The 21,437-nt window shown below is 50.4% G+C and overlaps 7 protein-coding genes across 7 annotated transcripts; 1 reads left to right on the plus strand and 6 right to left on the minus strand.

Annotated features, from left to right (window-relative positions):
• Window positions 1-162: 162 nt before the first annotated feature.
• On the minus strand, window positions 163-1,775 carry BO83DRAFT_313953 (uncharacterized protein; the record flags this gene model as incomplete). Its single annotated transcript, XM_025527569.1, has 5 exons — window positions 163-189; window positions 245-669; window positions 748-1,053; window positions 1,151-1,353; window positions 1,474-1,775. The coding sequence occupies 5 exons, from the start codon at window positions 1,773-1,775 to the stop codon at window positions 163-165; spliced, it is 1,263 nt and encodes a 420-aa protein (XP_025387527.1).
• A 4,697-nt stretch (window positions 1,776-6,472) lies between these two features.
• Window positions 6,473-8,328, plus strand: BO83DRAFT_44096 (PDK/BCKDK family protein kinase). Its single transcript, XM_025536300.1, has 4 exons — window positions 6,473-6,756; window positions 6,853-7,001; window positions 7,062-8,053; window positions 8,113-8,328. Exons 1-4 carry the CDS (start codon window positions 6,645-6,647, stop codon window positions 8,174-8,176), a joined length of 1,317 nt encoding a protein of 438 aa, XP_025387528.1. The 5' UTR covers window positions 6,473-6,644; the 3' UTR covers window positions 8,177-8,328.
• Window positions 8,329-9,046: 718 nt separating this feature from the next.
• BO83DRAFT_427584 (uncharacterized protein) lies at window positions 9,047-10,133 on the minus strand (the record flags this gene model as incomplete). Its single annotated transcript, XM_025535352.1, has 3 exons — window positions 9,047-9,487; window positions 9,567-9,730; window positions 9,875-10,133. 3 exons carry the CDS (start codon window positions 10,131-10,133, stop codon window positions 9,047-9,049), a joined length of 864 nt encoding a protein of 287 aa, XP_025387529.1.
• A 1,015-nt stretch (window positions 10,134-11,148) lies between these two features.
• BO83DRAFT_44398 (SKN1/KRE6 family beta-glucan synthesis-associated protein) lies at window positions 11,149-13,683 on the minus strand. The gene is made up of 5 exons (XM_025536477.1): window positions 12,901-13,683; window positions 12,652-12,832; window positions 12,491-12,592; window positions 11,916-12,438; window positions 11,149-11,855 (listed from the first exon to the last, which is right to left on the minus strand). Exons 1-5 carry the CDS (start codon window positions 13,509-13,511, stop codon window positions 11,272-11,274), a joined length of 2,001 nt encoding a protein of 666 aa, XP_025387530.1. The 5' UTR covers window positions 13,512-13,683; the 3' UTR covers window positions 11,149-11,271.
• A 2,776-nt stretch (window positions 13,684-16,459) lies between these two features.
• BO83DRAFT_408646 (uncharacterized protein) lies at window positions 16,460-18,012 on the minus strand. Its single transcript, XM_025534062.1, has 3 exons — window positions 16,970-18,012; window positions 16,840-16,945; window positions 16,460-16,804 (listed from the first exon to the last, which is right to left on the minus strand). The coding sequence occupies exons 1-3, from the start codon at window positions 17,842-17,844 to the stop codon at window positions 16,712-16,714; spliced, it is 1,074 nt and encodes a 357-aa protein (XP_025387531.1). The 5' UTR covers window positions 17,845-18,012; the 3' UTR covers window positions 16,460-16,711.
• Window positions 18,013-18,379: 367 nt separating this feature from the next.
• On the minus strand, window positions 18,380-19,462 carry BO83DRAFT_378925 (uncharacterized protein). The gene is made up of 2 exons (XM_025531381.1): window positions 18,843-19,462; window positions 18,380-18,782 (listed from the first exon to the last, which is right to left on the minus strand). The coding sequence occupies exons 1-2, from the start codon at window positions 19,087-19,089 to the stop codon at window positions 18,523-18,525; spliced, it is 507 nt and encodes a 168-aa protein (XP_025387532.1). The 5' UTR covers window positions 19,090-19,462; the 3' UTR covers window positions 18,380-18,522.
• A 322-nt stretch (window positions 19,463-19,784) lies between these two features.
• rpL3 (60S ribosomal protein uL3) lies at window positions 19,785-21,406 on the minus strand (the record flags this gene model as incomplete). The annotated part of the gene is made up of 6 exons (XM_025534769.1): window positions 21,358-21,406; window positions 21,251-21,282; window positions 21,105-21,162; window positions 20,875-21,031; window positions 20,096-20,769; window positions 19,785-20,040 (listed from the first exon to the last, which is right to left on the minus strand). Coding segments are annotated over exons 1-6 (1,179 nt in total). The 5' UTR covers window positions 21,360-21,406.
• Between the last annotated feature and the right edge of the window lie 31 nt (window positions 21,407-21,437).

Consider the following 21,437-nt stretch of genomic DNA (forward strand, 5'->3'; position numbering starts at 1 on the left):
ATAGACACGCTGTCGGTCACTGTTGAGATGAGGCAACATGTATTTCAGAATACCTGAGGGTGAATTGGGTTAAATAGAGCGCACGTTTTAGGGACATCCAATACCGTAGTTAGCTTCGAAGGAACCTTTGAGCGGATGGCACAGCACCACTCCGTCATCAATTCAGAGCATAGCCAGCCAGTTGATAACCTAAGGGGCTGTTACTGAAAGTACTTGGTGGCAAAATATGCAGAGCCGTACTCACCATCATCGCTTGTATCAAAGCTACCTTCTCTCCGTAGTGCTTACCATCCCAACTATCAGCTTGAAGGGTCGCATTGTACATTCCCAGAGCATCCAAGCCTCTGTTGCGGGCTTCTTGGGCGGCGTCTTGTGAATACTGCCAGCTGGATGCGTGGATGTTGTCCTTCGAGTCCTTTTGAAGACCAGGAGCTGTCGGACCTACCCATAGAAAAGGGGTGTTCCGTCCACTGGCCTGGGCCAGTGTGAGCCATTCATCCATGCTGCTTTTAGCTGTAGACAGGGAATAGGATGTGGAAAGGGAAAGACTCAGGATCACGGGAACGGGTCTGTTTCGGCCAACTCCTCGGGCGACCATTCGACGAAATTTGTCATACACACCCCTTGGGGCAGGAGAACTGGCTGTAGCGAGGAAGGCATGAGGAATACCTGAGAGCAAGAAGCATTGTCAGCAATCCAGCCCAGATGTGAGCATTGATGGTGACTAGGATGCTGGGGGGTGCTTACGGGATGAACAAGCGTAAGGCCTGCGAGGGGCACTGCTTCCTTCTTGAGCGTATACCTCATCACTCGAAGTAATCCGCAGAGGTAGGCACGATTTACTGGTGAACTGGGATTCACATCGGCAATCATGGTCATGTCCTTTGTTTATCTCCCACTCTCTCAGGGATCCAGTGGCCAGGTCCTCCCGCAGAAGAATATTGAAGCCTGCATAGGCATCGGCCAAGGTATCATCACCCACAAAGACAATTCCATCGAATTTCCGAAGAATGTCGCATACTTCGGCGCTAGTGAACCAACGATAAGAGCATCCTGGAAGGGAAGGTCAGTTTGAGTGTCAAGAAGGCAACTGCTGCCCCTCTGGAGCCCCTCCGAGAAGCCGAAGTGTCCGATACGAGAAAAGAAAGACCATCGATTTGGCACTTGCCTTGAGAGGTATACGCAGCGTCAAAACCGTGACGCCCGCCATTGCTCATGGCGTTGAGCAGGGCATCACGAGATTGGCAGTATGGATTGCTTGAAGCACGTTCGCCATCACCGGGTTGAGGGGGGCTGAAGAGGGACAGGGAAGAAATGTCACACTCTTGACGACCCACATAGGGAGCCAGTAAACTATGTACAAGACGGGGCCAGATGAGTAATTGGGTCATGGACCAGGAAACGATGAGGTCAACCAATAAGGGGAGAAAGAAAAACAAGGAAACTGACAGGGAGAGGCATCCAGGGACTTACTCATTCGTGTCTTTGGGGGTGAGTGGCTGTTTGGAAGAGGCGTAGAAGGGGTAGTAGAAGACATCCCGAATCAGCCAGACGATATAAAAGACACCCAACACCCACAGACAAGCCATCAACTTGTACGTGGAGGATCGCCAGGTGACCCTACGAATCAAGCGTCGACCGTTGGGCCCTTCGATCGGGCCGCGTCGCTGTGGAGCATTGGCTTGCTGCATCCCGGAGAAAGGATAGGCAAGAGCTTCGTTCATAGTAGATGAAATTCCCAAAGATTCGCTGTGAGAGGCACGACGGCGAGACATATTGGGTTTGTTTACATGAACATGCAGCTGGAGGGGTAGTACAAGGGGGAAGGGAGAGAGTCAGGAAAGATGCATCTGCTGAAGTACCAGAAGCCCTTGTTTGCTTAGGTGACTGACTGCCCAGGGCTAATCCAGTCACAATGCAAGCTGAAGTCTCGGGATCAGGCAGGATTCCCAGCCAACGTAATGGGGCCAGCCAGGGGAAGCACCCCGAGGGGGCAAATAGAATAGTAGATAGTATCGGAGTAGGAAGGGAGGGAGGGAGGGGGGTTGTGATTTGTGTGGTTTAAGGCCGGAGACAGGCCGTCTTCTCTGGCACGACTCGCCCGAACGGGTAATCAGAGAGGCACGTAGAAGTGATGGTGATGGGTGATGATAATGACGATGATGATGATGATGATGATGGGGTTAGGCGTGATAGTAAGTTGGGGCGTTGGAGACACTGACTGCTAATTTCCTAGAGCAGGAAATAAACAATCACCACACGAGAGAAGGAGGGGGGGTGGTGGAAGATGGGAGGGGAATAGCTGAAGAGTGGAGGGAGGCCTTTAGATGTCTCCTTCCGATTGGGATGATATTATTCCCAAGAATTGGTGCCTCTCTCTGTTTCTCCCTCTCTCTCTCCGTCTCTCTCTCCTCGTCTTCTTCTTCCTTGCTTTCTTTCTCTCTTTGCTTCGATTCTCTTCTTCTGTTCTCCTAGTCCTGACTGGACGTGACTTTGCTTTCCCTGCCACCTGAGATTTCCTTCAGTCAAAGTCGACGGTTGCCCCAAATCCGTTCCACCAAGTGGCCTCTCGTTCTTTCCTTTTTGAGCAGGTTTCTACTTCCCACCCAGTCTTTTGCTCTGTTGGTTTGACTGGTTTGCTTTCAGGCTTTATTATTTTCTTTTTTTTTCCCTTCCTTTCTTTTTTTTTTCTTCCTCTTCCTATTTTCCCCTCTTTTTTTCAACTTCTGTCTGTCTGTCTGTCTTGTTTGGTCTCCTCTGTCTTGGCTCACAAGTGGTCCTCTTTTTCCCCCTGAATATTAACCAATACGAAGGCTCCAATGGCAGGACCACACACGCGCACACACAATGGGATCAACAGAGTGACAGAAATATAACCTAGAAGGCAATGGAGGGGCAAGTAGTAATTATGAAGGAGGGGCTAATTGACTGGTTCCGGGCCAGTGAAGGGCAGAGATTCGGCTTCAACAGCATGAGCGCAAAAAAGGTAATGCTGGGAAGGTTTGCGGATCCTCTCTATCGGGTTCCTGCCAATGAGTGAGTGCACAGCAACAACCCAGCCAGATAGTCTGGTAAACGCCTTCTCCAGTGCAATCGGGAAGATTAACAATAAGAATTGCCAAAGGGAAAAAAGAAATATGAGATCCAAAACATGAAAAAAGCCAACTAATCATCAAAATCTATGAAAAGGACAAAAAAAGAAAATGAAAAAGACAATGAGAAGAATGAATCCCAACAGAAGAGGGATTGAAGACGGAACCCAGAATACACACACACACACACACACACACACACACACACAAAAATTTCAGAGACCATAAATCAATACTAGTAGTGAAATATAATAAATGAGAAAAAAAGGTATGACGAGGGTTTTTGATGTTCGTGCAATGTCGGTTTGCATCATTTTTCTTTTCGCACCCCAAATTTTTTTTGTTCCTTTTGGGTTAGAACAATAAACCCACAGGGTAACGGAAATAAAAAACGAACAACTAAAAACCGACACATGCCCTCAATCAAAGCCGCTGGAACAAAATCCTGGGACAAGCCATCCTTCCACTGCATGTAAACAAACTGGTCGATGGATCCATTCTACCCCCTCCCTTCTTGTCCCGATCCATCAGTCCACAGCCGGGATGAGCTATAGCCATCATCATAACACATAAGAATGCCAACGAAACCCACTCCCGCACACAAATAATAACAAGCCTCGGGGGAAGAAATTGGTCCGTGACATCAAATCGGACACTTTCCACTCACCTATTATGGAAAAGTTTGCCCCTCTAAATCGTAATCACTGCGTTTCCCCGACCACTTCGGGATCTGTCACAGATCACACAATCGATAAAAAAGAAATAGATAAATAATCAAAAAAGAATGGAAGGAAAATATATAGTATGATGATAGTGATATATATATCAAAGGAAAATAAAAAGTTGAGGCCCAAGATAAGGTGGTGAGATACAACACCAAATCTTGACACCAAATAAAAAAAAACACAAATAAAAGTATCGGTATCCCCCAGAGAAGTCCCGTGGAAAAGAGAAACTGAACTTCAGGGTCAACCCAAGAGTTGCCGGTGCTTCCTCGGCGATTTTAAAACGGTCAACTCACACCGTACGGTGAGATGAGGGCCAGTCAGATAACCTGACGGGCAGATACTCGAGGTGACGACTAGTTCTCCGGTTGGTGGGCCAGACAGGTGTCAAAAAAGTTAACGAGACTCCACTGTTCAAGAAGGTTTCGGGCGGAAAGGACATGCGAAGAATTGAATGTGAGACCAGAGGGACGCCAGCTGGAGTTAACTGAACTATGGCCCCGGTAATTGCAAACTAACTAGGTAAGGAGAGAGCCCCTTATAGGGGACGAACAAGGGCCTTAGTTAGAGCCAGTCCATGGTCACCTTTCTTTTAATGACCAGGGGGTGTGGGTGGGTTTGTTATCGACGGGGGTATGTGTGTGTGCGTGTGGAAAATCGGGCTCCATCTCTCGCAGACTCACATTTTCTTCTTTCTTCGAAAGTGATAGAGCAGAAATGACAGAAGATCATGACGACGCAATGATGGGTAAGGAGTCACCACCTGCCTGAAAGGCTTGGGTTGGGCATCCGTTTTCCATGACCGTTCATCTCAATTTTCTTTTTTTTTTTTGTCGTTTCTTCTTCCACTTTTTACTTTTTCTTCTGTTTTCTCTCTTCTTGTTGCTCCGCCTCTTTTTCCAGCCCTATGCAGCGGTTTGGGGAGTGATAGGAGTTCTCACCGCGTCGCGTCGTCTCTCATCCTCGCTCATCTTTATCAGGACGCGGCCTCGCCTGATTGGCTCTCCCCGTCAGTGGACTAACCATCGGAGATGCACCAAGAGGATCTTCGCTGCTGCGGCCGTCGTTTAAATATTCCACCTGGGTCTTTTTGCTTTTTCCTGCTGTTGTGTCCTTCCAGTGACTAAGTTCTAGAGGTAATGAACCCAAGTACAAAGCCACGATGTGGCGGCCCAGCAGATGGTTGCCCAGAACCTTCTTCATTTTTCGTATGCAGGGACAATACGGGATAGAACCACGAGCATACGTCCATAACAATACAATTCTTAGTCTTTCTTATGTCATAAGAGGGATGTTGTCCTCTACCACATCTGCACTTTTTGTTTTCCCTTCATGAGACGATTTTTTTTCTAGTTCAGCTTCCCGTCAAGTGTTGCTAGCCATCAACGTGGCAGGTGACTAGAATTCTATTTATCCAGACCCTATGGGGAGTGGTCACGAGGCCGATCCCAACAGCGATAAACTCCAGCGATAAACTACCCAGAGACTTACTGACTACTAATTGGGAGCCGGTGTACACGGTATATACATAAGCTTGTTGAGAACCTCGTGAAAGAACCACGGATCACTGGGGACACCCGCGGGAAGGGGTGAACCTAATCAGGGTGTACCTTGACAAAAGCAGCCAGCTGCGTTTTTAAGATGAAGGGAAGAGACAAAGAAGCAAATCCGAGGCTGACAAGGAACAAGGGACTCTAGAACTACCTTAGTAGTAACTGTTACTCTTGCTGGATGGGGTTCTGGCCAGTCGGAGTGTGCGCGTGCCCCGGATTCGAACCAGCCTCGGACGAAGGGGAGATCCGGAGAAAGGTTCAGCTTGACACCGGCAATCCCGTGTGCGTCGACAGCTATCTACTAACTATTTCTTGACTAGTCAATAGTTGACACACACTACAGTGACTACCCAGGCCCGGAGAATATCAGCTTAAGTAAGATGAAGGTGCATATAATGCCACCAGCAGCAGCAAGGGTCACATCGACACATCCCCACAGACACAGTCGGCTGAAAGGGTCTGCGCGATGAAGCAAGAGGGGAGCTGATGGAACATGGCCAGCCATGACCAATTTCCTCCGTAGAGGGCAGATCTGCGATGTTTTCTGTCCGCCAGCCAGAGCAGAGCAGAGCAGAGCAGAGCAGGCGATTCACGGAGTATTCGAGCCGGAGTGTTCCTGCTTTTCCCTAAGACCGGGTGGTGCAATGGACCTTTCTTTGGTCCTTATAAAAGAGTGGCTCCGAATCGGCAGAGGAAATAACAATATCCTCGGCCAAGCACGGGATCGCAGACGGCAACCTGCCCCCCCACCAGCACACGTGACTCTTCACTCCCCGGGAATTGAGAGTCTCAGTCTCCGCAGCTGCCCATCCAAAAAGAGTCATTTCTCCTCCACCGGTCGGTCTGCCCACTTCCCTCCGCCCGTGCTCTCTTTCCTTTTTCTCTCGACTTTCCCACCAAACACCCCCAAAGTGTCTCGATCGGTCTGAAAAGTAAGATTCTCTTCTTGGCTATTGTTTGTTCTTTCCTATCTATATTGTCCCCGTGGTGGTATATATCTCTCGGTCTCCTGCCCACCCGAAGTCCTGGTTCTCTGCGAGGCACCATTCCGGGGATCTTCATACCGCCCGCCGTTCCGAGCTCGCCTGCGAGCGGAGGTGTCCCTCAACCTCGGTAGTCCTTCTCCCACCTACTCTCACTCCTTACCAACTATCACAATTGACTGACCAGCTATTCGACCAGCTGCTCTCAATAATTTGGAGCGCCTGTATAATTCACATTGGTTGTATCGAGTGCTATTCCAGGCCGTCTGGCCTGAACCTCGCGTTGACATCATGTGGAAGCCGTCGGAGAGTCTGATGAACACCATCAGACATTATGCCAGCTTCCCTGCTACTGGTGTCTCTCTCCGGCAGATGGTGCAGTTTGGAGATAGGCCCTCCACAGGTAAGTCTTCTTATCCTCTTTTGCAGGCACTCTCCTCCCTCTTTTAACTTCTTGAGTGATCACCCCGCTAACCTCGTGATCTTTCCCCCTCACCAGGCACCCTCTTTCGCGCCTCACAGTTCCTTTCCGAAGAACTCCCAATACGTCTCGCCCATCGGGTCCAGGATCTTGGAGAACTTCCAGATGGTCTCAGTGAAATGCCATCTATCAAGAAGGTCCAGGACTGGTACGCACAGTCGTTCGAGGTATGACTCATACCCGCTGGAAGTTGATTCTCGGGTGACGACTGACATGTGATAACGTAGGAGATCATCAACCTCCCTCGACCAACTCTGACCCAGGAAGTCAAAACTCGTCTGCTTCGTCCGGGGAGGCTCAACGGAGGCCCTTCGAGGATCCTCTCCGAAACAACACAGAACCCTAGCATCCGTGAAGGACAATACCGCTCGTCTCCCTCGTCCCTGTTGAACGGCAACGGCAACGGCAAAGGCGCCGCCGTGGGCCGAAGATACTATGCTCCTTCTGATGACCATGGAGATTGGCCCCCGGAACTGAATGATTACAATGAACGCTTCGCCAAGACTTTGCAGCATATCAAGCGGAGACACGACAGTGTTGTCACTACCGTGGCTCAAGGTATCCTTGAATGGAAACGAAAGCGCCAACGTCTGCAGATTGATTCCACCGTACAGTCCTTCCTCGATCGGTTTTACATGTCCCGGATTGGTATACGAATGTTGATCGGTCAACATATCGCTTTAACGGAACAAACGCATGTGCGACAACCAAACTATGTCGGTATCATCTGTACGAAAACCAATGTGCGCGAGGTAGCCCTTGAGGCTATCGACAACGCTCGCTTCGTCTGTGAGGATTACTATGGTCTCTTTGATGCACCCAAAGTGCAACTTGTCTGCAAGGAAGATCTGAACTTCATGTATGTTCCGGGTCACTTGTCCCATATGCTCTTTGAAACCCTGAAGAACTCCTTGCGTGCTGTCGTGGAAGCCCACGGCGCAGACAAGGATGCCTTCCCGGTCACCAAGGTCATCATCGCAGAGGGCAAAGAAGACATTACTATCAAGATTTCCGACGAAGGTGGTGGCATCCCTCGCTCCGCCATCCCCTTGGTCTGGACGTACATGTACACTACCGTAGAGCAAACTCCTAGCCTGGATCCCGACTTTGACAAGAGTGACTTCAAGGCTCCCATGGCCGGTTTTGGTTACGGTCTGCCGATTAGTCGACTGTATGCTCGCTACTTTGGTGGCGATCTGAAGCTGATCAGTATGGAAGGGTGAGTGCCAAGGTCCCGACCAATGTGTAACGACACAAGGTGACTAACCACACAACTAGATATGGCACTGACGTCTATCTCCATCTCAACCGGCTCTCTTCGAGCTCGGAGCCCCTGCAATGACAATTACCAGTCATGAGGGATGGTCGTGTCCGATTCTCCACTTCCCACCGACTGCATCCTTTCTACACAGAACCGGATCCGCCACCATCCCAAGGATTGACGCCGATGAACATTCAAAGCGCGCGGATGCGCAATCGGGAAGTTTCCGAACGCAAGCAAGTTGGAGATGCAGCAATTCTACTCAACGCTGAGACGCGTGGATAAAGTAGCTGCAATCTGCTTGGCGCTTACCCTCGCCCAGTCAACACGTCCATGCCGACGCACTAGACTGGGGCACTAGTGGGGACCGAACTTCTAGAGAGAACTATAAGCCACGAAACCTTGTCATACCCTGGCTCAGCATGTGACATGGTCGGACCCCTCGCAGACCTTGTGGGTGGAAAGGTGCTACTACCATCTTTATACTTGTTGAAAAGTGATGCGCTGGCATTCCCCTGTGTTTTGGGAGGATGTATTGAGATTCAGGCCGCATTTCTGGTCTATTAGATACCCTTTCTGGTACGATGGATCCGCATTGGAAGACACAGACGCTCATGCATTCATTGACTTGAGTCGTATTTTTGGAGATCTATCTATACACCACTATAGATGATTGGGCGCCTGTGCCTGCATTCTTCCCTGGACACCATCTTTTGTTGCTTGTTTGTTTGCCATTTATTTAGTGCTATTGGTTACCTTGCATGTTATGCATGAGTCGCAACCTCCCTTGTATAGTATGTTTCTTACGGATTGACGGAATATGGTACGGTATGGTTTTGGATAGGATTTGTATGTACACAAACGCAGCGCTGAATCATTGTTTGGATATGTGAATAATACACCTAGAATTAAACCCGTAAGAGAAGCTTAGCATCTACTTAGTACCACTTCTCAAACAACCCCCCTCCTCCTCTCCCTCTCCCGATACGACGCCGACTGCTGCAACCCCCTCCCCCCTCTCACTCCCCTCCCCACCCGATCCGGCGTCCCCATCCTCCCCTTCACCTTCGACGCTGCCGACCCAGACCCGGAGATCGACCCCGACCCCACCGACGCAGGCGACGACTGCATCCCCCCAGCACCGCTAGCACTGACCGATCCCCCGCGTCCCGCACGCTCCATCATCGGCCTCCTCCACCCCGCATCATCCGTCTCATACACATCCACCACCTGTCGCGGCACAATCATCGCAACTGTTGACGACGACGAAGCAATACTGCTCGTGCTGGGATGCTGTACTGTGAACCGGTCTGCGCGGATCGAGGCCGCGGCTTCGGGGTCCTCGGGGGCGAGAAGGCGGGATAGAAATCGGCGGCGGGATTGGGGGAGGGTCTGTATATTATTCATTCGTACTGTTTAGTGATGCATTTATGGGGAAGAGAAATGGGGAGGGGAGATGAGAAGTTCTTACCTCCTGATGCGCCAACGCTTGAATAGTCAGCAGTTCCCTGTCTAGGAGGACGCATAACGCGGCGTGGCGGTCTTCGCGGAGGCGAGTGCGTATCTGACGTTCTTGATCGAGGGTTGTTTGGTAGAGAGTTGGGCCTAGGTTGGGGGTTGGTGTTGTTGGGTAGGCTTGGTGCTTTGTTAGTGGGGTTCTTTTGGATTTGGTTTGATTGTTGTAATAGTGATGGGGAACAAGGTGGTTATGGTTGATTATGGTGTGTTTGGTATGTGCTGCATAAATGGGTGAAAGGTGGTGGGGGAGTGAGTACTTACTAAACCCCGTTATACCCGACTGAGGCCGCGAAGACTGTAACGAGTACTCTACCTGCATATCGTCATCGTCCTCCGCCGACTCGCTCTCTTCGAGGTCGAGTTCGCGGATTAAAGAGTCTTCGTCGTCTTCGAGTGCTTCGATGTAGATCTCTTCCGGGTAGTCGTTTTCGAGTTCCTCGTCCTCGTCATCGTCGGCAATCACGATGGGGTCTCCTTGGCGACGACCGGGGTTGGGTGTGGGGATGTTGGGGTTGAACATTATTTCTTCTTTTTCTCTTCTTTGTTTCTTTCGTTGGGGAATTGAGATTGAGGCGTGATTGGGGGGGTAGTGCGTGGAGGATGTACGTTTTATTTGGGTGTGGTATATGCGCAGAGCGGGTATTGTTCCAAGTCGCTCCGTTTAGCATGTGATTATGCGTAATGCGCGCTGATAGGAATCACAGAGATAATTGATAATGGTTGGAAGTTGTAAGTAGGATTGTGTAGATGTAAGAAGTGCAGAAAGTATGCTGGTATGTCGATAGACAGAGTGGAGGTGCTGTGTGCTGTGGGCGTGTGTGATTCGTGCTCAAAAGTATTCGGTAGAGTGACACGAGCTCCGCAGTGCATACACTGTAAGGTCGAGCTGTAGAGCAGATATGAGTGAGGAAATGGGCAGACTGAAGCTGACAGAAGCTGCACGGTTGACTGTTCGGTGTAAAAGTACTGTTCAACCCCGTCCGGCAGGATTAGACAAGTCAATACTCCCGTCGTGCTGCGGTTCGCAAGAAGAACTAGCGCGAAGCTGAATGAAGAGAGAGATGAAAGAGTGGAGAGGATGACGATAGCGGAGAAGGAATGGGTAGCGCGGCTTAGTCACGGGGCTGCCCTACATGGCGGGTTGACAGGTCACTTTTACGAACCGCTTCACTGCGAAGGATGCCATGACTCGCGATCAGATGGTTCATTGGTATTCATTTCTATCGAGTATCTCTATATGTTCGATCATTACTCGCTCAATGCTCGAACAATCCACGTCCATCCCCTCGATGCCTCCATCCCAGTCACTCAAACAACCCTCCCATCCGAAGAAGCCACTATACTATGAAGCTAGAGCACGAAACATCCCAGCACGACATGCCAACAGGGTAAATGCGAAGAAATTTGCATAAATTACAAGTGAAGATTAAGATGCGATATGTCAGACCCCAAACCACCAGCTCGAAGGACGAAAAGACGCCGTCAACGCCAAAGGATAATGCCGCTAAAATGACTCGCAAGCGCCTATGACCGGCACCATGAGCATGCCAGTAAGCCGTGCGGTGTTTGTATCAAGAGAGACCGGCTGAAACTGATCTGGTATTCCCAGAAATGCTAGGTAACTCTCGAAGATCGAACCCCGCGTCCCGTCGAAAGAATCAGCACCCGTTCATTAATGAATTCGTGGGCCAGTCGTATCCGGCATCACCCCTGCTATGCATCAGAAACTCCACGCTACAATGTCCAGGGAATGGATACACATACCATGTTGTTATGTTGTTGTTTGTGTAAGCCTCTGCATGACTGGCAATATACTCGGTTGTCTCATAGCCTGGCGGGTCGCAGGTGATACTGATGTTGTCGGGATCCTGGTATATGCGGATATAATCGAATCTCATAAATCCAGGCATTATGTCGCGGATGGTCTCATTGATCGGAGCGAAACTCCATGCCATACCCAGGTTCATAACTATCGACATCGGCTCCATGGGAATCATCCGCTGTCCAACGTTGCCATTGGGACCAATAGCTCGCCCGTCTAGGGTCCAGGTCTTATCCTGGCCCACGAACCAGGTCACGTTCCCTACCGCACCCGGGGTATACTCGAACGCATATACTTGGTACTCGGTCCCATTATACCAGCGGTTGTTGAGGTTGGTCAGGCCAGACATAGCCTGCTGGTACGGTCCGCCCCGGTAGGAATTTATCTCGGTGATACGAGGGTCGTACACCGCAGTATAATCTGCAGGTTGTTAGATCAGATATGACCAGGCGCATGTTGTCAGCAGCGTTAGGCACCTACCGTAGTCAGGCATGTACCAGATGTCAAATGGCGCCATTTGCAAACTCTGGGACGCGGTCCCAATGAAAGCGTTTGGGTTGTTGTTCAGAGGGCCTACACTGGCCTCGATCACATCGATTTCCGGGGCGCCACGGGATTTGCCCGGGGTGGGATGATCGGCACCGTCACAAGTGCACGCCGGTAGACGCATGCCTGGAAGAAAATTAATACCATCTGGAGAACTTTGATTCGGCGTAATGCCTGCATCGCATCCGTCGTAGTAGCTGTATGGCCACGTGCCATCCGTGGTCGCAGCATAGCCCGGGCGGCCTAGGTTGCCCATCGCCCAGAACCCGGGCCAAAATCCAGATACATCTCCAGCTCCGGGCAGGGAGATACTGGCTTCCAAGCGTCCACCAGAGAAGCACAGCTTATTCCAGCTTTGTACCATTCCCGAACGGTAGCCAAGCTCATGGTTGGTGAACGCATCGAATCGGATCTCCAATGATCCATCTTTCGTCGTGACAGCATCCGGGTCATACCACTATCAAGGGGTTAGTCGCGATGCATTGGTGGAAGACGATATCAGTACTAGCCTCCAGGTCCTGCGTCACACCGTACCAGAAATCCATGGCCTGATAATAGGCGTCATCCCCATCATAAAATGTTCGGCCAGGGGTTTCGAATTCGTCAGAGAACTGCTCCGGGTTAATGACTATTCACTGTTGTAGCTCACAATATCTCCTCCCTGACTCACCACTAACTGCCATTCCTTCCCATCCACTGTCTTCTTTGTCATTGCTGATTCAGGCGTATCCGGGTCTATCAATCCAGTCCTCAAGTTGGTGAGACCTGATCGATCCCCAACGTCAAGACACAGAGTATCGGCAGGATCACATGTCGGCACGTATTTTCTTGATATCCCGCCCAGGGCAGTTCTAAAGCCCAGTCAGTATGCGTCCAAGTTGAGCGCGGTGCTGAGACCAGCAGGTCATGGATGACTCACATTACTGGGTAGGCAACAAATAACACTACAAATCCCACCGTCATGAGGAGCAGCCCACCCAGATTGACCAAACCCCGCTTGTTCCATACATCGCACACAATATCCCTGTCGTTTGGATCGGGATTATGCATATAGTCATCCTTCTCAACATCCTCCGGGAACAATAATAATCCTTCTGTTGGCATTATGTTGTACTTTTCCGTCACTGTTTGAGTGTTCACGTCATCCCCTTCACTTTCTGCACGCGAGGGCGCCCGGGAATCTTCGAAACGACTGTACAGGTAAGCTCTAGCATCATAGCTGACCGCCTCTGAGCTCCAGCTCGTCCGTCGCGAAGACCGAATCGACAGTTCCGGAGATCGCTGTTCCTCTCTGACGCGGTAGGGCCGCGGGGGTATTAGAAGCTCGGTTGATTCCTGGGGAGTGGGTGAGCCCCATGTCGTCGGGAACGTGGCTTCAGAGGCCGACTGCACCATGCCGGGGGTCAACGACCGCCCCATCTGCTGGGGCGGTACTGACACGTAGGGATCATCTGAGTCGGCGAATGGGTCATGTTGGCCCGAATTGACACGGATGTGAGGTGTCTCGCGCAAGATCGCCTCTTCGGACATCCTGCGAAATGAAGGTCCGCCTCGAGGAGACCGGACTGGACGCTTTTGTATACTAATTCTGAAGCTCAATGGTGCTTAAGCAGATTGGGTGACAAGGAGCGGTTACCCAGTATACCAAGATCCCTTCTAGCTTGCTATATCACACGTCCTCCACTTCGCGTCCTTTGTATTCCACCTGGTCAGGCAGATGCCCACCCTCTGGAGACCAGGTATTTCACTGCAAGCCCAAATATGATTGACGGAGTGATGTCAACTGCTTAGTCGTAATGAATGACAATGGAGGCGCGATAAATATCGGGTGTGCCAATGCGATAATGAATGTGAAAGTGGTTGTCCGATGCCCGCCTATATCCTAGAGCCAGTGCATATAATCAACCCCGGAGCTGAGCACGAGGATCGATTGATCTGACGAATGAGTTGAACTGATGCGATATGACTTGTAGCTAAGGGATTGTAGGATGAGCGACAGGAAGATAATTGTGCAGATAAAGAAAGAAGGAGTAGTGAACCGCTGAATCGCTTACAAGCCGAAGAATATCGCGGAGGCAGAAGCTGAGAGAGTGAAAGAAAAGAGAAAGCACGCGAATTGGAACCCAGATGAAGATGGTGACAGAGACAGCCGTGACGCAGGGCTCAAGGAAGGGATGAGCAGCGCACGAAGTGAAGGAGGAGGAAGAAGAAGAAGAAGAAAATGAAGGTGTAAAGAGAGAGAATGGGAGAATGGGAGAATGGAAGAAAGATGAAGGTGTGTGGCAGCCAGAGTGTGAACAAACAATGTCAATCCCTCGAGTGGGCAAGTTGGTCCTACATGCATGGATGAACCCAAGCTTTTTCTTCCCTAATTTTTCCTTGAATTTCCCATTTTTGCACCAGAATGGAATCACCTTAATTTTCCCTGCTGGGTGATGGCGGCATTACAGCTGCAGGAGGGAGTAATTACAGGAGGGTTTGGAGTGCAACGACATGGCGGAATGCATTAAATCAATTTTAGAGTCTAAAGATCCCCTGGTGGGATTGCCAGGCCCAGAAAGGGCGGCAGCTGCATGGATGCTGCCTCGAATTGAAGTTATACTGCATCCCCTCGATCCCCGTCCGTGGCTGCGGTCTTCCTTCCAATAATGTGATGAGCTGCTGCTGCACACGACGCAGGTCCGTCCCAGTTAGCCGTGTACACTTGCTTACGCAGTCAGGAATCAACTCCTGAGGAAAGGGCCAACTCTCCCCGGCAACCCTTTTCATGACAGATGAGATTCCTGAATGTTGGGAAAGAATCCGGTTGCCCTTGACTGGCGGGAATGACGGGCCCTGAACCATGAAATTCCATTCTGGGCCGAAATACAAAAGTTAGTCAATCCCATCTCGGGCGCATTAGTCCTGTTTGGGACTAGTCAGTACCAGGATGGAACGGCCACTAGTTCTCAAACTGATAACTTACAGTAACTTGCAGTTGCGCGAACTGGATTTAGCGCCGATCATCTGGTATTGTAACTTGGTAATAAACACGTCTTGATCTCTTTCTTTCTTTCTTTCTCTCCTTCCCGCATTCTTGCCGCCGTTGGCCATTGACGACTACATTCCATTCCCTCCTGTCTGCCTGGATTAAAGTCTTCGAGGGGATATAAGATAGGCACCAAAGAATCGCCAAGTGGTCCCCTGTTCAACTGACTCCTGCCCTGGATAATCCAACTTTATGATTTCCCGTTGCCAGAGAGCAACTTACGAATCTCTGCTATCGGCCCGGACGGGAGTGCTCAGCCATTGCCGATGCCGCACTATTTCCGTCAAAGGGATATTATCCAACCTAAATTCGCTGTTCTCGCTGGCTATAAGGTTGATTCTAGAATTAGCAGCCTGGCTGTACAATACGTGTCGACCAGACAGAAAGTTCAATCCGGCTGCTGACCATCAAACATAGGCTTCATCGTGATCCAATGGATCCTGTGTAACATACTATAGTTACTGGTTGGTCTGAGGCTGATTCATCTACAAAGCAGCCGTCTCCTTGGCGATGTACCTGCTTTGCTCGGCTAGGCGCTGAGGGTGGAATAATGGATCTAAGTTTATCACCCATCACATCCTCATAAGTAGAGGTGGAAAAGATCCCCCCGTATAGCGCTAGGAACCCCTGGCCTGTGCTTTGGCGGTTGTTCATCCCGCATGGACCACATTCCATTATTAGTCAACCAACTCATGTAGTTAAACTTGAGTCAGAGCTTTCAAGCTGTTTGATCAGTAGCTGAGTTTGCAACTGAAATTGGCTTTATATCCATGTGTAATCTAGACCAGCCACCAACACGTCAGCTCTGGTCAAATCTGGCACAGCCAAGTCAAGACCAAAGTCAATTGAATTATGTGCCATGGCCCTCAATTTGTCATTCAGGAAATATATCAGTTACAGTATAAGCAGAGTATTTACTGCCCTAGTACTGAGGGCGCGAATAGCCACGACTTACAGTGCCGGGCGCTTAACTACCCATCGCTTTTGCCCGGGTACGACTTTCAGACCACTTGAATATTAATCATACTTTTAGTAGCCAATACCTCTTACTGATGACCATAGACTCTTGATAATTGATTCATAATCTACCTAGAGTTATATAGTTGCATGGAAACCTGCTGGTTTCTTTGTTTGATTTAGTACTTGCTACTTGCAGTATATATATATATTTGTATATATAGTATACACACTATGTATGCTGTGACTAGTAAGCATAGCATACTATATCCTCAACTACCCAATACCCTTCTTCGACTCCACAAATCCTAGACCATGATTACACCAATAATATCGCATATCGAGCTGGCCAATCTGGCCGAAGACTATCAGGATATACCTCTACCGAATATATTCCCTTCTCCTAACCCGGACTAAGCCCAAGCTAGTACTACTCTATTCCTACTGAAAGCAATCGGACCTGAATAACTGCTCTCATTAACCACCTCCATAGCTAATATATACACAGTAATACATACAGCGATTATCATCGTCTATTAGTATCTGACCCCAAGTCCACCGACAATACCCACAGCAGTCTGCAAACAACATCGACCACATTCACCAGTTTAAGCCCATCCACCTGAGCAGATAATCCATACTTTCCTTCTTTCCCCCCAATTCTCATAGACACCTCCGTCACATAGAACAAACCCTATGCTTCCCACTGCATATCAACCACCCCAGAAACATATCAATCAATCAATCAATCATCAATCACCACGCACTCACCAGCATGAACAATCACGCCTCCTCTTCCTCCTCCTCTTCCTCCTCCTCCTCCTCCACCACCATCACCCTCCACACCCCCTCTTTCCCCTCCCCCTCCTCGACCTTAACCTCCACCTCCCCCTCCACCATGTCTTCATCCCCCACAACCGCCCACCCCAAACTCGCCACATTCGCCGCCAAAAACCCATCAAACCTCTCCACCACCCCCCTAGCACACCCATCCACCACACACCGAAACCTCCCCTTAACCCTCTCCTTCACACAAACCGCCGTACTAAGCAACTGCAACGACCTGCCCACGCCCAGGGGCACCCACCCACCCCGCGACGCAAGATTAAAGACCATATACCAGACATCATGACCCCGGGGAATAGCCCTGCACGCGACGCGCCAACCACCCATGAGCTTATCAAAGCCCGGCCACGAGATCGCGCAGATGTTATTCTGATCGTTGTTCAGGATCACGGGGTGCCTGGTGCTGGGCATGCAGGGGAGGCGGGGCGGAGTGATGCAATGCATGTTGGGGTCGGTGGCGCAGTCGAAGAAGAACAGGCTCTCCCGGTTCTGGGATGAGAAGGGCAGCGGGTGTGGGGAGCATGGGAGGTAGCCGATCTGCAGGTCGTGGAGGAGGTAAAGTCGGATGTAGTGCGCGTGTCGGGTCAGGAGGGTGTAGGTGGTTGGGTTGGCGAAGGCGTGGTAGAGGGAGTGGGGATCGCGGAAGGCGAAGATGTAGGAGGTTGGGTTGGTGATTATGATGTTAGGGTCGATTGTGGTTGTTGTCGGTTGGGAGTTGTTGGATAGGATGCAGATTGGGTGGTTGTTGGCGGCGTCGATGTGCAGGAGGATTTCGGTCTGGTGGTGCTGGTCTTGTGACAGGGCTTGGGGTGGGTAGGGGATGAGGTGGATTTCGGGGCCCGGTTGGATTTGGGGTTGGATTTGAGGTTGGAATTGAGGCTGGATTTGAGGCTGGATTTGAGGATGGGTTTGAGGTTGGATCTGAGGCTGGATCTGAGGTGGGATTTGGGGTTTAATTTGGTGATTGTTGTTCATAGTTTGATTCATGGGCTGTGCCAGTGTTTGGTTCATGGTTGGATTGTGTGGTTCCATTTTGTGTATGGTTGTTCTTGTAGTAGTAAGGGTTGGATGGTAGAGAGGACTGAGATTGTTGAGATTGATGTAGTGCTTGTATGTATGAGAGGAGGAAAGGACGACGACGACGAAGACGAAGACGAAGAGAAGAACGGAGAGTGAAGATGTAACAGAGAAGATAAAAAGGCTCATCTTGCATACTTTCTATATACTTAACCTAACACATCTTGCTGCCATATAGGGCATTCTGTTTATAGCCCGTGAATGAGCTTTTATGCTCCAATCGCCCGGGTGTCAATCGTTCCGATGCATCATGATGCAATTACTGAGGCACAGGGAAGTGATTCACTTCGGCGCAGTTGTTCATAACACCAGACTGCATATTGGTGGCAGGTTGGGCAGGTTCGAAGCTGTTATACAGATATAGATGGCTGACCCAGTTATACTAGCTACCGCTAGTGTGCGAATGGCGCTAAGGACTAGAGTGGTTATTTGAATGAGCGTTAGGGCTAGTACACGACTGCACGTAGGCGTTTCTAAGATATATGAAAAATTAGCAGATAGTTATATTAGTATTGCTCATATTGATATAAGTAACGTCATTCTCAAAGCATGTTGTGGCCTCAACACGCCAGTCTTCTCACATAAGTCATCCACCCATTACCCAAGTTAAACCATCCATAAATAATGTAACAACTAAGTTTCGATAGCCTTAGCCCTCAGCCCAACAACCAACCCTTCTGTCCCATCCAGCGCCAAAACAAAGTACTCCACTCTCGACCTGGCCACCTCAACCCGATAGACCTTCACAGCCGCGCCCTCCTCATCCCCCACAGCAGCCCTGATTGCCCTCACCACCCCAGCATACTGATTCTTCGGGTCGAATGTCGAGAATGTCAATGTCTCAATGGAGTTGGAGAGGTCCGCGTCGGGAGAAACAAGGTTGGAGAGAGCAGCTATTATCACATTCCCATTAGCTTATGATCGATCCAGTACACTCAGAACAGGCAGCTCACCTGCATCAGGCCAGATCCCCCGCCCCGCATCAGGCCATTTCAAAGCAACGGGTTCAAACGGCTCATCGGTTTCCGAGACGTAAAAGGCATCGACGGAGGTGAGGGACGTGGGGACGCGGACGTTGGTGTGGATGGGTTGGGTGCGTGGGGTGGAAGAAGTGTTGTCTCGTTGGGGCTGGAATTGGCTGGCATTAAGGTCTGCGTTGGCCTTGTTCAGGAAGGACATGTAGTCGTTGTCGGAAGACATGGTGCGAGTGTGAGGAGGGGTGATGATGGTGTTGGATGCTGGTCTTGTGATTGTGGAGAGAATGTAGGGACTGCGTTGGAGATGGATTCGAGATGAAAATTGATGGTAGCGTCTCTGGTGATATGATCGAGTAATCTGGAGTGATTGTTGGAGCTGAATTGAAGAGGGGCGAGCAGAAGATAAGGAGGAAATTGAAGCCCAAGACACGAGGGGATCAATGACGCAATGGCCAGTGCGGCTGAGCGGCCAGCGGCGCAGACTTGCGGCGGTCATCTGATTGGTGCTGAGATGGGTAACAGAGGGAATGAATGAATGGATGGCTTCTAGAAGGATAGAGTGGAACAAGCCCAGATAAGCAGCCAGTGAAGAGGTCGTCGAAGGATGGATAAGTGTTGACAGTGCCCCTGATCTTGGTTGTCTTGAAGGGGATATGGCGACCCGACCGAGGAAAATTTGCATCGGAGTCTACGCACACACCAACCATGCCTTGGGTAGTAGGCAAAAACCTCTCATGAAGATTTTTTTTTTTCTGAGGTCTCTATACTGCAGTGGTCTAGGCAGATAACAGTTAAATCCAACACATCATTATTGCTACGTAAACTACCGTGACACCATAGGAAAAAGTGAAAGGTATTCTTCGCTTTTATTGAAACGTAATATAATTTGCACTACACCGAACCATTGCCATAAACACCTTAAGCGGAAGTCTCCAGGTCCTTCTTGAGGGTACCCATGAAGGCGCGCTTCTCCTCGGGGGTCTGGAAAGCACCGTGACCGAACTTGGAGGAGGTATCGATCCACTTGAGCTCGATCTTCTCGGTGGCCCTGCGGCTGGTCTGGGGGTACAGGGTCTTGCGGAGGGTCATGACACGCTTCTTAACACCGGGGACGGAACCCTTAAGGAGAACGAAGTCGTTCTTGACCTCACCGTAGTGAACGAAGCCACCCATGCTGGATTGTTTCGTTAGCGTCAATGCTTCTCAACCTTCAGGTATAGGCTACTTACGGGGTGATCTGCTTCTTGGAGATGTCGAACTCGGTGGAGGCGTTACCCTCGTCGGAACCCTTGCCAACACGGAAGACCTTGTGGTTGCAAGAGGTACGGTGGTGGTAACCCATCTGACCAGCACGGGCAACAGTCCACTGGACGTGGTTAGGGTGCCAGGCACCGATACAAGCGACCTTACGCAGACCCTTGTGAGTCTTACGGGGAAGCTTCTTGGTGCCCCAACGGCTGGTGACACCCTGGAAACCGTGACCCTTGGTGACGGCGATGACATCGATCATCTCGTCCTTCTCGAAGATGGAGTCGATCTCGATGGGCTTCTCGAACAGGTTGCGGGCGAAGTCAACCTTGTCGGCAACGGAGCCACCGTTGACCTGGATCTCCATCAAGTGGGCCTTCTTCTGCTTGAGGGGAGTCTTGCGGACTTGAGTGTGGGCGAGGACACGGACGACAGTGCAGTACTTCTTGATGCGCTCGAGCTCGCGGGTGATGGAAGCACCGTTCTCCTCGGCGTGCTTCTTGGCGTACTTGGTGAAAGCCTTCTTCTTGCTCTTGTACCAGTTCTTGTAGAAGCGGCGCTTGACCTCGTCGCTCAGGTGCTCAGCCCAGACGGTGGTGAGAGAGCGGAGACCACGGGGAGTCTCAATGTAACCGACAACACCGACAGCGACAAGCTAAAAATCGAAGTATGTCAGTCATTGAACGGATCCACATTACCAGGCCAGAGAGAAAAATGTTTTTTTCTTTCTGCCTTCTCCCTACCAAGGGGTCCAACGTACGGGAGGAGTCTCGATGACGGTAGCAGCCTCGACAACTTCCTTCTTGTGCATCTTGGCACCAGGACGGTCAAGGTCACGGACGACGGTGGTCATACCGGCCTTGTAGCCCATGGTGGCCGTCAGGTGGACGGGCTTCTTGGGGTCATCCTTGGGGAAGCTGCCGAACAGTTCAGTATATGTCCATCAAATCCCAACTTTTTCGTCTCGTCTTCGCAATCGAAAAAACTAACCTCTTGACCTTTCCGCGGTGGCGGGCGGCGCGCTTGCGGGGCAGGTAGGCAAGAGAGCCTGTCGAAATCCAAGTCAGTATACCATCCACACACAAGACCTCGAGATTCCAATATCGCTTGAGAGGTCGCAAAGTAGGTTGACGAACCGTGCCGAGGCGCTTCGTACTTCCGGTGACTCCTGTAAGATAAAATGAATCAGCGATATTATCCCTCGAGGTCAACAATTGCCATAATGCGGCAGGTCCTAACTTACATCTTGACCCTGTTGTCGTTAGTCGTCGAAGTGGTGAGTGAGAGTGTCTATCTCTGAGTTTGCCGAAAGTCGTATTTTGC

Source organism: Aspergillus eucalypticola (assembly GCF_003184535.1).
Source record: "Aspergillus eucalypticola CBS 122712 chromosome Unknown BO83scaffold_14, whole genome shotgun sequence".
Taxonomy (NCBI): domain Eukaryota; kingdom Fungi; phylum Ascomycota; class Eurotiomycetes; order Eurotiales; family Aspergillaceae; genus Aspergillus; species Aspergillus eucalypticola.

Coding starts and splice junctions, on each gene's coding strand:
- BO83DRAFT_44096 (XM_025536300.1), top strand. CDS start 6,645: ATGTGGAAGCCGTCGGAGAGTCTGATGAACACCATCAGACATTATGCC. Junction 6,757..6,852: donor TGGAGATAGGCCCTCCACAG/GTAAGTCTTCTT, acceptor CCCCCTCACCAG/GCACCCTCTTTCGCGCCTCA. Junction 7,002..7,061: donor GGTACGCACAGTCGTTCGAG/GTATGACTCATA, acceptor GTGATAACGTAG/GAGATCATCAACCTCCCTCG.
- BO83DRAFT_44398 (XM_025536477.1), bottom strand. CDS start 13,511: ATGTCCGAAGAGGCGATCTTGCGCGAGACACCTCACATCCGTGTCAAT. Junction 12,439..12,490: donor GTGTGACGCAGGACCTGGAG/GCTAGTACTGAT, acceptor ACCCCTTGATAG/TGGTATGACCCGGATGCTGT. Junction 11,856..11,915: donor CTGGTACATGCCTGACTACG/GTAGGTGCCTAA, acceptor AACAACCTGCAG/ATTATACTGCGGTGTACGAC.
- BO83DRAFT_408646 (XM_025534062.1), bottom strand. CDS start 17,844: ATGGAACCACACAATCCAACCATGAACCAAACACTGGCACAGCCCATG. Junction 16,946..16,969: donor AGGGTTAAGGGGAGGTTTCG/GTGTGTGGTGGA, acceptor TGGGTGTGCTAG/GGGGGTGGTGGAGAGGTTTG. Junction 16,805..16,839: donor AGGGGGAGGTGGAGGTTAAG/GTCGAGGAGGGG, acceptor GGGGGTGTGGAG/GGTGATGGTGGTGGAGGAGG.
- BO83DRAFT_378925 (XM_025531381.1), bottom strand. CDS start 19,089: ATGTCTTCCGACAACGACTACATGTCCTTCCTGAACAAGGCCAACGCA. Junction 18,783..18,842: donor GGGGATCTGGCCTGATGCAG/GTGAGCTGCCTG, acceptor ATGTGATAATAG/CTGCTCTCTCCAACCTTGTT.